General features: G+C 53.0%; 5 protein-coding genes across 5 annotated transcripts; 2 read left to right on the top strand and 3 right to left on the bottom strand.

The window, feature by feature from the left end:
- Positions 1 to 557: 557 nt before the first annotated feature.
- Positions 558 to 1,684, bottom strand: ASPBRDRAFT_633990 (glycosyltransferase family protein). Its single transcript, XM_067628420.1, has 2 exons — positions 1,502 to 1,684; positions 558 to 1,432 (listed from the first exon to the last, which is right to left on the bottom strand). Exons 1-2 carry the CDS (start codon positions 1,577 to 1,579, stop codon positions 656 to 658), a joined length of 855 nt encoding a protein of 284 aa, XP_067477978.1. The 5' UTR covers positions 1,580 to 1,684; the 3' UTR covers positions 558 to 655.
- An 86-nt stretch (positions 1,685 to 1,770) lies between these two features.
- ASPBRDRAFT_155900 (uncharacterized protein) lies at positions 1,771 to 5,014 on the top strand. The gene is made up of 3 exons (XM_067619395.1): positions 1,771 to 2,120; positions 2,197 to 3,039; positions 3,099 to 5,014. The coding sequence occupies exons 1-3, from the start codon at positions 1,995 to 1,997 to the stop codon at positions 4,719 to 4,721; spliced, it is 2,592 nt and encodes an 863-aa protein (XP_067477977.1). The 5' UTR covers positions 1,771 to 1,994; the 3' UTR covers positions 4,722 to 5,014.
- Positions 5,015 to 5,433: 419 nt separating this feature from the next.
- Positions 5,434 to 6,968, bottom strand: ASPBRDRAFT_128779 (putative lipoate--protein ligase; the record flags this gene model as incomplete). The annotated part of the gene is made up of 3 exons (XM_067618089.1): positions 5,434 to 5,679; positions 5,760 to 5,867; positions 5,967 to 6,968. The coding sequence occupies 3 exons, from the start codon at positions 6,966 to 6,968 to the stop codon at positions 5,434 to 5,436; spliced, it is 1,356 nt and encodes a 451-aa protein (XP_067477976.1).
- A 286-nt stretch (positions 6,969 to 7,254) lies between these two features.
- Positions 7,255 to 9,143, top strand: ASPBRDRAFT_44967 (bifunctional chorismate synthase/riboflavin reductase [NAD(P)H] ARO2). The gene is made up of 3 exons (XM_067625304.1): positions 7,255 to 7,474; positions 7,585 to 7,946; positions 8,009 to 9,143. Exons 1-3 carry the CDS (start codon positions 7,440 to 7,442, stop codon positions 8,854 to 8,856), a joined length of 1,245 nt encoding a protein of 414 aa, XP_067477975.1. The 5' UTR covers positions 7,255 to 7,439; the 3' UTR covers positions 8,857 to 9,143.
- Positions 9,144 to 9,263: 120 nt separating this feature from the next.
- ASPBRDRAFT_633948 (uncharacterized protein) lies at positions 9,264 to 12,993 on the bottom strand. The gene has a single exon (XM_067628419.1). The coding sequence runs from the start codon at positions 12,512 to 12,514 to the stop codon at positions 9,662 to 9,664; it is 2,853 nt and encodes a 950-aa protein (XP_067477974.1). The 5' UTR covers positions 12,515 to 12,993; the 3' UTR covers positions 9,264 to 9,661.
- Between the last annotated feature and the right edge of the window lie 648 nt (positions 12,994 to 13,641).

Below are 13,641 nucleotides of genomic sequence, written 5' to 3'. Positions count from 1 at the left end.
AGATAGTGGAACAGTTGAACCGATAGAAGCAGGGCTAGCAGAGCCGAGCCGAGCTGAGGGACACCGAAGTAGATAAGTACTTGACGAAGCGGGGTCAATCGGAGCTTATGTCGGCGGGGCTCGTTCAATAAGGCCCGCCGCAACCTCCGTCCTACGTGTGACTTTTACGGCCTTTGGTCCAAGTTGCAGGGGTGGAGGAGGAAGGGGGGTTGTGGTGGTCGGTAGTTCGGCATCTGCACTAGCTGCCCTTTCTACTGTAATTAGGGACCAGGATTACTGCTGGCTGAAGTTGCGGTCATACACAGTATATAGCGAGTCTATTTCTAGTATTCATCATTGCCTAAGCACGATTCATTTCCTAGATTATATCTGCCAGGTACAGTGCAGAAGGAGAGAGAAGTATGTACCTCGGTTCGGCCCCTCGATGTGGTCCCGCCGCCCGAAAATTTGGGGTTGCTAAGTAGATACATGGTGGATAACCCGACGGTCTACTATCTACTGCCATCACCCACTCACTAATAGACAAGTTCAAATGTTCAAGAGGGTATCATGTATGCTCTGTCTATAGATACAGTTTAGGATCGAATCGCAAAACACCAGCAAGCAATGAAGAGTATCGAAGACTCGTAGAACCGGAGATACAACAAACTGACACTCAATCCATTAGTGTACCCACGTACTCTGTCTCCTTCATTCCCGGCCACGCTCTCTTCCCTGCTAATGCAGGCCACTGGACCAAGAATCGATCTGTCAGAGGTAACAGGAGCTTCCCCGACAAACTCAATGTAGTCACGCGAGCCCACGATTCTACGAAGATTGTGCGCAACTGGTAGGTACCCGGCACTGGCTCTAGATCTGTCACAGTATCACTCTGCGGTGTACTTCTTTTGTGGCTTGAGGGAGGAACAATTGCGCATAAGAATAGCCAGAGACGAAGAAGCCGGGCGGCCACGATAACACAGACCGCGGTGGCAGGGCCATTGGTGAGAATGAGGTCCGGATACGGAGAAGGTAGATGCGACGCTAAACGAGATTGCCGGTCCTGATCCGGATGAAGACCACGCAGAACCAAAAGACAAGACCAGAAGGAGTTGAGTGTGGAGAAAGGCGCAGTCAGGTAGGATTGGTGTACGCGACGGGCGCGGGGTACCGTGACGATCGTGTAGGAGGGGTCTGATGATGCGAATTTGGCATTCAATTGAGTTGTTTCGAACTCAACGGCTTTTGTCGCGCTGAAGTTGTCTCCGGAGCTTACGATGTAGGTTCGATGCGTGAATTTGGACGGATCTAGCTTCATGCGCCGGAGCATGGAGAACATCTCGGCTGTGTGGCCGCCGCTACCGAGGACGACTAGGAGATGGATTGGGGTATTGCGCGGGCGCCATTTGGGTATTTGGCTGTTTTGTGACTTTGCGAGTGCATGGACGAGGAGCTGGAATCAAATGGGTAGGTCGATTAGCTTTGGTTGTATAGGGGAAGTGATCTGTCGGGTATTGCCTACAATGAGTGTGAATAGGCAGACTATGGCAGCAAAGCCAACAGCCAGGAAAAGGCTAGTCCAGGATAGCCATAACTCCATGGGATTTAGCGGTTGCTGTAGTATGTATTATTTGAAAGATATCGACGATGTGTTATTGAGGATGTGGCAGGTTCGAATGTTGTCGCATGCGGCCGGCGGGACGAATGAACTTTATGTATGTGGTGACAGCGCATTAACAGACGCGATCTTCCTTGAACTTTTTCTCAAACCAACCCCATGATTACCACAATCACAAGGGATGACAAGTGAATGAGGAGTGATTGTTGCGGGGGTGATCGATGCTTGGGGATCTACGGAATATCTGGACGCTGGATAACTATCCAGGCACGTGGTCCGTGTTAGTCTCGGCGATTATTTTGGTGTTGTTGTCTTAACTCCTTCCTCTGATTTCCACCTCATCGCCCATCCCATTCCTTATCGTCACCGCCATCAATGTCCACCCACACGGCTTGAGATGGCTTCTCTGTTCGCTAAGCGATTCAAATGCTTTTATTGCGGGCGTCGCTCGGCTCAATCCGACAGCGACACTGCCCGCAAATGGCGCTGCAAACATTGCGAAGCCGTCAACTACCTGGATGAGGTAAGTCCCGTGTTTGCTATATTCAGGCGTCAAGCAAGATTTTTAGTACTGATTGCCTCGGCATTACGCTTCATAGAAAGGAGAAATTACGGATCCTCCCGCTGCAGAAACGAATCCAGACGTCTACGGTCCCGGGGCATCAAGCCCGCCTTTCGAATCCACCGACTTTACAGCCTCCAGCTTGTTCTGCGCCCAATGTCTCCGCAACCAACACCTCTTCACCAGCGCTTTGGCGTCCTACTTCCCATCATCTGATGATCCGAACTACAGCGCATATGAAAAAGAGTACCCCAAATTCCGCAAGAATCTAGAGGAGCGTTATCCGCAAGTATGCGTTAAGTGCGAACCCAGAGTGAAGCAGCGCATTCGCCAAGCGGGATACGAAGCCAAATCAGACCATCTGAGACGCATGATGGACCGGAGTAAAGCTGGGAGGGCGGCCCGGCAAGCACGTCGATGGAACTGGAGAAACCTGCTGGTCTTAGCTGGTGCTCTGGGTTATTGGATTAGTGTTGCTGGTCAACTTAGCTGGAATGTGTGGAGTGCTTTGACTGTTGAGGAACTGGGCCCGCTACAAGATCCGGATGCCCCCTCGATATCGCCCTCTATCGTCTCTTGTGCGCCCCTTCTCTTCGAAACACGCCGTGTGCCGAACCATTGCGCAATAGACCTGGCACCGTACGCTGGTCTTGCGCTGATTGCGGGCATTTTGTCTATCTGGTGGAACCCGAAACTGCGATTCAAGGTTGAAGGGCGAGGCGGTCGCTTCGTCAAACTAGGAGAATACTACCAGGTGCAGCTCATTGTCTTGGTGGTGCGATGCGCTTTCTGGGGCGTCCTCAGGGATCCGTCATCAAGCGGACTACCTCCGGACTTGCCACCAACTTTGCATCTGTTCATGGTCTTCTTCACGATAATGGTGAGCTAAACAGCCGACCGCTATTTCTTTTTAAGCTCAGCGTGCTAATGATTTCGTAGTCTGTCGTGATCTCTCGGCGCATAGTGCGCTACGATACCCGGCCATTGGTAGTCTGGACCGATGACACACCCGCAGCCACGCCAAACCGCAGAACCGAAGCTTCTCCTCCGCCCTCTACAAGTACAAGACAGGAGTTTTCGACCCCAAGCTCTAATCTTCGGCAGCGCACGTCTCGTTTCCCCCTCGAAAAGCTAGGTACCCCAAGCGCGGCCACACCGCGGGCAGCCCTTGAGACTCCTAGCATTCCCACGCCACCTCCAGAATCGGATGACATGGACTGGACTCCCTCTGTGCAGCACGAACTCACCCCGACCGTCAGTGTTCATCAAAGAGATCAGAAATCTGTGCTCGATGGGCCTATGCCTTTTTATGGATCCGTGCCTCCTGCACCACAGCCACCCGCATGGAATCTGCGCAATAAGCCCGCTCAGCGTGCGAAACCAATCGAACAAGTCGTTGAACGCAATCCATTCCACCGCACCCCTACTCAAAACTCCCGATGGTTTCGGAATCAAGGGAATCAAGGCAACTCGGACTCGGTGTTTGCACCTCCCAAGTTCTTCCCTGTGAGCGACCATGCTGCGACGACCGGACTCGAAAGCCTGTTTGACCGAACCTTCACCATCAAGTCGCCCGAGGATGAAGAGGACAGCTCTTGGCAGTCTCGACATCAATCATCGAACTCACGTTCTCGCCAGTCTACCAATTTGCGGGGTTATTTTGTGTACCAGTATCTCCGATTGGGCCTGCTACTTGTCTCACTCGCTGCCTGGGTCCTGTCACAGTATGATCGCTTGTCAATCCCAGGGAACTATGTAGAGGTGGCCTCCTTGGGAAGTGCTAGCCTGATTGCTGGATTCGCTCTCTTGGAGGCGCTCAAGCAACCAATCGCGCAGTGGAACGGCATGGAAATTCTTGTTTACTTTGCGGAGCTTGTGGCAGCTGTCCACCTCGGCGGGAACCTTCCGCGAGTCTCAATCGAGCGCCATTACTTCGACAGATACGGTCAGCTACTTCTGGTGTTTATGGCGGTCCAAGAGGCGCTGGGTCTGCTCTCACTTTACAACATCGCCAGAGCAAGCAGCACTAGTCCTCAGCCCCAACAACCGGGGCATAACTCGCCGTCGAAAAGCGAAAACTTCGGGAATTCTCCTCCACCGGCAATCAATAGCCAGCCTCAGCTCCAGTCATTCTCTTCTCAGCGGTCTGCGCCGCCCCTTTCCTTCTCATCTACGGTCCCTACCTCTAGCTTTGCGACACAATCGCCGGAGCCATACTACTCGCTTATACCCTCCCCATACGACGGGTCCTCCAGCAAGGATCACAGCTTCAGTCTCAATAGTCTGAAAGGGAACGAATCCGACGCCTCCGATTATTACGATCGAGACTCCGACACGGAGACAACTGTGACGACCGCAACCACAGCTACGAGCAACACTGTCCGCAACATCCGGTACGGACGGGCCGCCAGCGAAGCGATGTTCTCGCCGCGACGAACCGAGCTGGGACCAGGAATCGGGGGTTTGAGTCTCGAAGATAGGCCCTCCCGCCGAATCACTCGGAGCCAGTCGAAACTCCAAGACGAGGGCTTTCGTCGGTTCCCGACTCGAGGCCTGAAATAGGCCGAATTCTGCCCTTTTTCTTTTCCTGTTTTTGTCACAGTATTTCTCTCCTGTTCTTCTACTTTCACATTCTGTTTTCGGGTGCATCATCTTTAGCGGCGCTTGCACTAGAGGAGTTGGGTTAGCTGTGTCTTGACTGTATTCAACCTGTTCATACCGTTCATACTGTCCATACGTGGTTCGCATATTGTGGTGGGGGGTATTGTACCCTTTTTGTTTTTCCTCTGTTCCTCATTTCTTTCCTTCGTCTTCGGTCCTCGTGGAGATGGTTTCGGGTGTTTGGGGTTGTGTACATAGCAGGGTAGAATACATACGACTCATGAATGATGACTGAATACAATACAGTGTGACTTGTCTCAAAGGTGATTTCTGTAGTGTATTGGGTTTGATCATGTATGTGCACCACGGGTTCTAGTAAGCTGGGAGGTCACTTGCTATCGTAGTCAACATCGCGCAATTGTCAGCAAGTGATTTATTTATCCGAACCTAACCGAAGAGGAGATCATTCTAGTTAGTCTATTGGTAATGAACTGAGAAAAGAAAAGAAAAGAAGAGACTGCACATCTTCTAGTCTTCCTACATAGTAGTAGAGTAGTATACATAGTATATCAGTAGTCTATAGCGATATAGTAATCTATTGTACATGAAAATGGTCGATGCAATGTGGAGTGAAGTGAAGTGGAGTGAAGAGTAGAGTAGAGTGATCTCGTATCTAGACCCACCCAAGCTTAGTCGCAATAAACCTAGCGAGTTCGTCAACGGTAGCTGCGTCTTCTTCCGCCCCCAATTGTTCGTATAGGACTTCCTTCCAGTGGGTCGGCTGGATCTCGTGAAGCTTACGGCCCTTAAGGGCTTCCTGCAGACGGGCAGCTTGCTCCGAGCCGACGGAGGAATCGGACGAGACGGAGATGTGGCTCTCCAGGATGGCCCCGTGTTTGAGGCGGAGGAACACACGTGTCTGTGATGGTTTTATAGGTTAGTATATGCTGTTGCTTACTTTGCCTATAATGCCAAGAAGGAAGGGAAGCGCCATCTTACTGAAGGAGGTAAAGATGATGGAAGGGCGGGGCGTTCGCGAGGATCCTCTTCCATGGGGTAAGTCGAGAAGATGAATTGGGGCGTTTGCGTGTATTTCCATTCGAGCGACTGTTGCGATTTTTCAATACTGTGTTAGTTTACAGTTTGTTTGTTTTGTTTCTTTTTTACGGCTTTTCAGATTTCGAGCAGAACAGCGACTCGACTTACCCGTAATTCGTCAATTCCTTTCTTGATCTCGGGCTCCTCATAGCCTTGGGCTTCTCCCACGGCTCCTACGACCCAGTCATCTCCTGCATATAGCTCGGGGTCGTGGACATAGGCACGCTGCGCACGGCGCACAGCATCCGGGCTAGTTTGGTATAGCTCTGCAAACTCCGTCATGATATTGGCTATCACGTCTTGGATTCCGAACGGGATGGAGGCGTCGGCGAAGACGGACGAGACGTTGGCGACGGGAGATCGCACACTTTCCACACCTTTGGCCTTGATATAGTCTCGTGCTGGCGACCGCAGAAACGAACCGAGGCTGTTGATGTTGGGCGAATCGAGTAAACAGGTGCCATGGTGAAGCGCACGGTGTCGAGTAAGCTTGAAAGCGGAGCCGGAGATCTTTCGAGGTTGGGATTTCCCTTCATCGAGGGACATGACGATGTCGTGGCGGTCATTGACACTGGTAGTGGTCGCCCCGACACGGTGCAATGCGCGCACGACCATCTCTGCATGTTTGTTGCGGGTGAATGTCGGTCGCGGGGAGATCACGCTGTAGTTGAGGTTGCCCTCGTCGTGGAAGACGGCACCACCGCCAGACCGTCGTCGGACGTAGAGCGCATCTTCGATGTCATTGTAGGAGTGGATTCCGTGCTCCGCGGTTCCGCGGTCATTATGTAGCACTCGGAGGTTGGTCTCGAGCCATGGGTTCTGATTGCGCCCGATTACCACGCAAGGTCGGTTGATATATAGGAAGAGGATGTTCGAGTCGGCTGGCGCATGCTCCAGCAGAAAGTGTTCGATGGAGAGATTCACGTAGGGATCGGTGGAAAGGGATTGGTAGATCTGGTGCCGTGAGGACTGGCGACTGGCGAGCTGGGCGAATTGGTCGGCGGAGAATGAGGAATTCCACCGCACGGCATTAAAACGCGGGCTGGAGCTGGGATGGGGTACTCGGAGCGGTGACAGCCAGCATGTTGCTCGAGAGGAGAAGAGACGCATTGAGGGTTTAGAGAGCTGCCGAGCAACTCATGGCCGATCCAGAAGATAGAGAAGAAGGGAAAGAGGGATAGGGAGAGAGAGAGATAATGGTGACAATACTGTAAGTATCATCATAATGCAAGATACCAGGCGTACCTTCAAAACAGACCGAACGGTACCTACAGTCAGAGGGGGGTGATTGGCCAATGGGGGCGTAGGGACAAGGCCGATCTCGCCGGGAGCTAAACCGCACACGATCAAAGTGGCAGCCCGACGTGCCATTCCTCTCTCCGAGACTCCATCCAGACTTCACTTTTCTTCCGTCTGCCCCTCGCTTACTTTTCTCCTCCTGCTTCTTTCCCCTCGATTCTTCTTATTTGGTCTCGTTCTCCCTCGATATTCTACCTCCTTCGACTCCCCTTCCATCCCCTTTCTACAGATCCCACCTTACCTTCTCCCTCCGAACCCTAATTATCAATTGAACCGCCCACCATGTCGACGTGGGGTGATTACTTCCGGGTCACCACGTAGGTCTTCTGAGTCAGCCCCAGTCTATGATATGATGATGGTGGCATCGCACACCACAACCACACGAACACATACACGCATATACTAATCGCACTCTTCCTCTCCTCAGTTACGGTGAATCCCACTGCCGCTCCGTCGGTTGCATCGTTGATGGCTGCCCCCCAGGAATGGAACTCTCCGAGGACGACATCCAGCCCCAGATGACCCGGAGACGTCCCGGTCAGAGTGCTCTGACGACCCCTCGCAATGAGAAGGACCGTGTTGAAATCCAGTCCGGAACGGAGTTTGGAGTTACCCTGGGAACTCCGATTGGCATGATGGTGCGCAATGAGGACCAGAGGCCCAAGGACTATGGCAACAGCACCATGGACCTGTACCCCCGCCCCAGTCACGCCGACTTGACCTACCTGGAGAAGTACGGCGTCAAGGCCAGCAGCGGTGGTGGCCGTAGTAGTGCCCGCGAGACTATTGGTGAGTAAACCCGCTTATTCCTCAGATGGAATGCTATTAACACGATTTTACCCCGGTTTCAGGCCGTGTGGCTGCCGGTGCCATCGCCGAAAAGTACCTGCGCCTCTCGCACGGCGTTGAGATTGTCGCCTTCGTCTCCTCCGTTGGCAACGAACACCTGTTCCCTCCTACTCCCGAGCACCCCACTGCCTCCACCAACCCTGAATACCTGAACCTCCTCAAGACCATCACCCGCACCACTGTCGACGAGTTCGCGCCCACCCGCTGCCCGAACGCCGATGCCGCCGCGCGCATGACCAAGGTGATCGAGCAGTTCCGCGACAACCAGGACAGCATCGGCGGTACCGTCACCTGCGTCATCCGCAACGTCCCCGTCGGTCTGGGTGAGCCTTGCTTCGACAAGCTCGAGGCCAAGCTCGCCCACGCCATGCTCAGCATCCCCGCCACCAAGGGCTTCGAGATCGGCTCCGGCTTCGGCGGCTGTGAGGTTCCCGGCTCCATCCACAACGACCCCTTCATTGTCTCCGATGTCCCGACCCAACTCGGCCCCAACACCACCACCAAGCAGCGTCTCACCACCAAGACCAACAACTCCGGTGGTATCCAGGGCGGTATCTCCAACGGCGCCGACATCTACTTCCGCATTGCCTTCAAGCCCCCGGCCACCATCGGCCAGGCCCAGAACACCGCCACCTACGACTTCGGCGAGGGTATCCTCGAAGCTAAGGGCCGTCACGACCCCTGCGTCACTCCCCGCGCCGTTCCCATCGTTGAGGCCATGTCCGCGCTGGTCATCATGGACGCCCTGATGGCCCAGTACTCCCGCGAGAGCGCCAAGTCTCTCCTGCCCCCGTTGCCCAAGACCCTGCCCACTCGTCCCACTCTCGGCACCAACGGCCACAACGCATAAATAGGCAATGGTGTGATTGATTTTCTTCTTGGGGTTCGGGTTCTCCCGTCCAAAAATATCACGATTGGTTTTTGGGGGGCCTCCAATTTATGCATGCGGGTTTCTTTTATTCTTAGAATGCAGTGACGTATGTCATGTTCGGTTGATGTTGATGTCTCAAGTCAAAAACGCAACGTAATGACTTTTCTCCTTGTTGTCTCGGTATATTATATCACCTGTCTTTTTCTTTCCCTGGATGCTGTTCGCATAGATTTCTCGGGTTTGGCTTTTTTTCTTTTTCAGAATCAAAATGGCGTTCTACGTTCGTAATATAACAGACGAGTATTCCGTTCATTTACCTCGCTTGTACTATCTAGTAAGTAACTACTTGGCGTAATTAATATCAAACTTTTGGGGAAGTACTACTAGCCGGAGTCAGCATCTCCGAAAGACTATGTTCACTTAACATTCAGTTTCATTTATATTCATTCAATCTCGTAGCTCGTAAGTTCCACGACCTCATCAGCATCATCCAATCCATCTAACCATTTGCATCAAGACAAGAAACGAAGAGAAAAACCACAAATCGTGCGAATGGAAAGGTAACAATCAACATGTAACGAGTGGAGTATCATATCAATGCAATCAAATCAACAACCAAGGACCCACCTGTTATAAACTTCGTATGTAATATATGTATGGATGTGGGCATGTATGCATCAACACATTTACCCAATCGTATATCATTCACCAAAGAGCAAATCACATGAGAAAAAGAGTATAATTGAGAATTCAGGGGAATGAATAAAAACAAAGCAAGCATTGCTCACTTTGTGGCATCACTATTGCTTCTGCTGACGGACTTCTCGGAGAAGGTGTCCAGTTCGCCTGCCGTGGCGTTGACGACGCGGAGTTTCTCCTTCGGTACGGTGAAGGTTACCTGGACGCGGCGACCTTCTGCAGCGCCTTCCACGTCCCAGTCGTCGTCACTGTCTGGATCGAGGTCTAGGAAGGCGTGTAGGGCGGTGTCATCCCGTGAGGACCGGGCCTGGGACTCCATATTGCGTGAGAGTCGGTTGCCCGCACCCCAGTCTTTGGCTCCTTGCTTGCGTTTGAAGAGTTCGGCTGATGCACTGACGGAGCGGCGCGGGAGGCCGTAGCCTGTAGAAGTTGAGGTAGGTCCCAAGACCGTGCTTCTTCGATCAATGCCAGAGGCTAGGGGCGCTGTGGTCGGATCCGTGTCGTTTGGTGGGCGTCTCCGCGTTAGGGAGAGGACTCTGCGAACGTTGTTGCCAATCCATTCGGAAGTGCGTTGTTTGGGGAAAGTGGTGGGTTTGGGAAATACATCGAGCGGAGAGGTCGGTTCAGGGTTGTCGCGGAGAAGGTGCTCGGCTTCAGCTTGTCGAAGGGAGAGTGAGGTCTGAGCGGTGGAGTAAGAGTCAGAAGAGTAGCGTTTTTCGGATGAAAATGCTGCACTGTTCGGTCTGCTTCGGGCTGGCTCTCGACTAGGAATGGAGATTGTGACGGATTTCTGCGGTGACTGGCGCCCACTGCTAGGCTGGCTCGCGGGGTAGCTGAAATTGGCCATGCGAGGTTGAGCGATCGATTTGGCTGACGTCGAGGAGTCGGACAGATTAGAGGATGTCCGCTCATCCTTGTCTGGCGAAGAAGGCATGTCTCTGTCATAGCCAATTTCAGCCATGTAGTCGGACGGTCCAGCCGACCCAGCGGCATATGAGTCTCCGCATACGGTCGTGCTCAAGGGTGTCATGATGGTTGACTCGGCCCGGAAATTGTCGAATGGTTTCTGCGTGGAAACTCCCACGGCATCTTTCGCTTCATCTTCCTCACGCTCATCGATCGGGTGGATATCACCCGTGGCATCGCTCCTTCTATACTCGCTGTATTGTGTAGGGGGACGATACATTCTCGCGCTCAGGCTCGAACGACCTGTCTTCGTGGGACTAGGATCTCCGAGCAGTCCAGTGCTTTCTGCGACTGCATCCCCCGTATCCTGCCAACTAAATGGTCGCCCAAATCCACTATTGCCCAACCAGGGGTAGTCATTTCTCACTTCCGCCTCCTGCATGGAGGGCTTGTGGATACTGCTCGCCATGAAAGGCTCCCCCTGACCCCAAAAGTGGGCTCTTTCTGCCCCCAAAGCTAGCTTGCGAAGCTCCTGGTCTCGCACGCGGCGCTTTTGACGTCTCTTCCAGAGGAAAAATAGAAGGATAGCGAGACCAGCAACGACAGGAACCCCCAGCCCAACACCAACGCCTACCCCAGTCTTCCATGTTTTGGACGAGCCAGAATGGGAGGAATCCTGCTGGCTAGCGATGGAGTCAGGATTCTGATAGGAGGTAACCCATTTCTCAGAGGTTATATTATACAGATAGACCTGCGAGTTGGCCTGGGATTGCTTGACAGCACGCTTCGACGACGACGACGACGACGATGACGACTGCGGTATAGTATATCCGCCTGCCACCATCATCACACCACCGGGCAGCATCGTTGCCCCGTGCCCATAAAGGCCACTTCCTCCTGTGACCTCTGTGTCCTCGGCGGACAAAATATTCCAGGTCCAATCGCCAGAGCCCCCATAAGTATCTCCTAGCTCTAGTATGGCTAGCTGTGGTTGAGCAGCAATGCTCGTGTTACCCACCCAGCCCCCGTACACAATGACCTTGCTGCCATCTGGGGAAAGAACTGCTGTATGTCCTGATCTCGGCTCTACCGGGGCAGCTTCCCTCACAGCAAGCTCGGTCTTGTAGGAGGTAGAAGTGATATCCACCGTCACGAAGCTCCAGCTATTCTGGGGCAGAGAGAACACCGCAAGCTGCGACATATTGATGAATGCATCCTGGGTTTGGCCACCGATCAGGAGGAAATCCTGTTGCTGGCGCACCTCGCCGCTCGATGAATATGCATAAGTGGCCTGCAACGGAGTTACAGTGAAGCCGGCCTCTGCAATTGGAGGTGCGCGGTTGCCGGTGGTGGAGGCATCATAAGCATCGGTCCTGCCTGATCCGGATGGTTCAAGGACCACCATGGACTGCGAGTAATTGGCGCCACCCATCCAACCTGCTTCGGAGGCATTCGAGAAAGGGCACATCCCACCAAAAGCGTAGACGGAGCTGTCGGACGTATTGGTGGACGCATACGCGAACCCTGCTGAGAGATAATTTGGTCCATCCACGCTGGCGCTCGAACCGCTTTCCTCCACAGAGAGCTTACTCCATGCCCCATCTCCAATAGAGCTGTTGTTGTCCGGCGTAAACTGCCACAGCTCACCTTGATCCAAGGTCTTCTGGCAATCGCCTACATACATTTTGATCACTCCATGCTGGTCGATTACAGGCACAAAGGCAGGCGATTGAGAGTCGAGTTGGAAGGGCAGAGGGTCCATCAGGATATTGTAACTCGGGCTTGCCGTATCGATTTTGCCCGAAACATCCCAGGTGATGAACTCGGTGGAGGCATCTTGGCTAGTACCGGTGGATTGCAACAGGTAGGCGAAAGACCCATTGCTAGTTGAGGAGTAGAAGAGCTGTGAGGGAGTGTATGGGACTGCCGTGGAAGCCGGGCTGGCAAAGAGCAGAAGAACAAGGAGTGTTGGCACTACCGGGGCGCCAACAGCCCTGTACATTCCGTGTTTTCTCCGGAGGCATTCACCCATGGGGGATTAGCTAGGGCTTTATGATGCGTCAACAAGAATGCAGCAGTCTGAAAACTGGCGGTGATGCATCTAGAGCAGCCGTCGATCCTTAGCTCGTTAGCACGACTCAGCGAAGGCGCGTCTGGAGGCCAGACCGGCCGGCATGAGACGAGGCGTTGGGGCGATCCGAATCAGACGAGTTCTCTCTCCTTGGAGGGTTGGTTTCCAATTTGATGGTAATAAGAAGAAAAAGCAAGCTTGAGGCAGACAATAGAGGAAGTAGTGAAGTGAAGAGCTGCGCGGGGGAGGGAGTGATATTGGCAGGGGGAAAGGAACCGACAACAGGCTGCATCTCAATTACGGCCGATCGGGCCCGAGTTCTAGATGATCTTTGAATCTTAGAGGCGCCGGGAGAAAGATTTGATTAGGGTCATCGTCATTGCTAGCGGGCCCTCCCAAGCTTTGTCCAGTCTGAAGCGGAGGCCTGGAATTACTGAGGGGCTGGGATGAGGATTGAACCGTCAACACGGGCGGTTGCACTGGCAACCCCCTGCATCCCAAGAGGACGCGTGAGCATCGGTGCAAGATCCCTGCTAGACGAACTGGGGGGAGAAGGGGAACGAGGTCATTGATTGATGAGGTTAGTGGTGGTTGTTGGGTCGGGCATTTTTGTCCCCATTCTGTAGTTATTGACAGGTGCCAATTGACCTTATCGATAGCAGGATGGAGCTTGAAGACGGAGAGACTGAAATGGCATGCAGAATAAGTGAGACCCGACCATGTGGAGAAGGTGAAACAACGGCGATCCTCTAGCTGTCGGGCTCCTAGATGCTAGTTCAAACGGCTACAGGGAACTACAAGGAGATGTGCGACAGCTGGTAGGAGATGATGACACTGGTCTCTGTAGACTCCTTTCCGGGTATTCTCTGTGCTATTTTGCATATTTGTGAGTCTCAACCACGGCAACAGTTGTTGTGAAATGATATTGTTATCTGCTGATATTGCAGTGGGGCCACTCAAGCAGGAAAGTGAAGGAAGCTCAATTTGCGTTGGCCTGCCAACTACTGACCTCCCCAATCAACAACATTTCTCTCGCATCCATCAATTATTACCATCACATCATCAATCATATGAAATCAAGGTCTTTC

Source organism: Aspergillus brasiliensis (genome assembly GCF_001889945.1).
Source record: "Aspergillus brasiliensis CBS 101740 unplaced genomic scaffold ASPBRscaffold_8, whole genome shotgun sequence".
Taxonomy (NCBI): domain Eukaryota; kingdom Fungi; phylum Ascomycota; class Eurotiomycetes; order Eurotiales; family Aspergillaceae; genus Aspergillus; species Aspergillus brasiliensis.
This window is presented reverse-complemented; position numbering and strand designations above follow the sequence as displayed.